At 63.7% G+C, this 1,146-nt stretch overlaps 2 protein-coding genes across 2 annotated transcripts in view; one reads left to right on the top strand and one right to left on the bottom strand.

The window, feature by feature from the left end:
* On the bottom strand, window positions 1–357 carry LOC112967952 (protein DEK-like; the record flags this gene model as incomplete). Its single annotated transcript, XM_026069677.1, has 1 exon — window positions 1–357. A coding segment is annotated over exon 1 (249 nt), but the record flags the coding sequence as incomplete, so codon positions are not given.
* Window positions 358–567: 210 nt separating this feature from the next.
* Window positions 568–1,146, top strand: part of TAF5 (TATA-box binding protein associated factor 5) — a 13,261-nt gene continuing 12,682 nt past the window's right edge. Inside the window, exons 1-2 of the mRNA XM_026069675.1 lie at window positions 568–597; window positions 903–1,132. Coding sequence (XP_025925460.1) covers window positions 568–597; window positions 903–1,132 — 260 coding nt within the window. The remainder of the gene's footprint in view (window positions 598–902; window positions 1,133–1,146) is intronic.

The raw sequence follows: 1,146 nt of genomic DNA, 5'->3' as shown, positions 1-1,146 counted from the left end.
CCCGAAGGGAGGCCCGGCCCCCCCCTCCAGCTCCTCTTCCTCCAGCTCCTCTTCCTCGTCGTCTTCGTCGTCGTCCTCGTCGCCGCTGGAGTCGGAGCGACTCCGCTCGAACTCGAAGGGGAGGGAGCGCGACCCCGAGCAGCTCGGGGCTCCCTCCATCTCCTGGTCCTCATCGGCCGGGCCGGCGCCGACCCCATCACCGCTCGACAGCCCTGAGACCACAGAGCCAACGTCCACCTCCGTGTCCATGGCTTGGGGTGGGGGCGGGAACCGGGGCAAACGCGGCACCGGCTGCCGGCCGCCCGCGGCGACCGATGGGAACTGTAGTCCGCCGGGGCGGCAGCTCGGGCGGGGGTGGGCGCAGCGTAGCAATCGCCCGGGGCGTGCTGGGAACTGTAGTTTAAACTGTCACGTGATGACACCACGGCGCATGCGTCCAGGGAACATGGGCCTGGAATTTTTATAGCCTACAGCTTTTTTTTTTTTAATTGTTTTTTTACTCTCCTCCAGCTAAGAATTAAGTGACTGGCTAAAGAAGCGCAGGTAAATGTTTAATTTATCATGAAAATGCGTCGCTACGTTTTTACCTCTAGTGAGGTCAGTGCCTTCTGTTATGGAATCAGCTGCAGGACACGTCCCTTAAACGCAGTTTGTAACCGAGACGGTTCAGGTGTTTAACCGGTGTCACAGGACGCCCCGCGCCCGCGCAGACCCCAGCGCCAGTTCACACCCACTCCGCGGAGTGCCCTGGGGACGCGGAGGTGGCTCGCTAGGGCAAAAGCGATCCATTTCTGAGCGAGCTTCCTCGCTTAGGCACTCTGCCAGCACCCTGGGGAGCTCCGTGGCTCGCAGCCACGCAGAACTCCCCCGAAAACTGCGGGTATTTCGCGTTTGTGTTTCAGATCCCGCACGGGCCCCGAGAGGGTTGCCAGGTCCTCACCACCCGCGCCACCGTAAACCGCTCCCGGCAGCGTCGCAAAAAGAAGCCGCGAGCGCGTAGGAAGGCGGCCGCGCTTTGCCCTGACTGTCGCAAGAGCTCCCGCGCCTGGCGGCGGCTGTCCGCCCCCGGCGAATGGGGGCGGCGCAAGATGGCGGCGCTACCTGAGGAGCCGGCGGAGGTGGTGGCGGTGAAGCCGGACCCCGATG

This window comes from Apteryx rowi, unplaced genomic scaffold, assembly GCF_003343035.1.
Source record: "Apteryx rowi isolate R43461 unplaced genomic scaffold, aptRow1 scaffold_3, whole genome shotgun sequence".
Classification (NCBI taxonomy): Eukaryota; Metazoa; Chordata; class Aves; order Apterygiformes; family Apterygidae; genus Apteryx; species Apteryx rowi.
The sequence above is the reverse complement of the archived record's forward strand: the minus strand, read 5'-3'. Positions and strand labels throughout refer to the sequence as shown.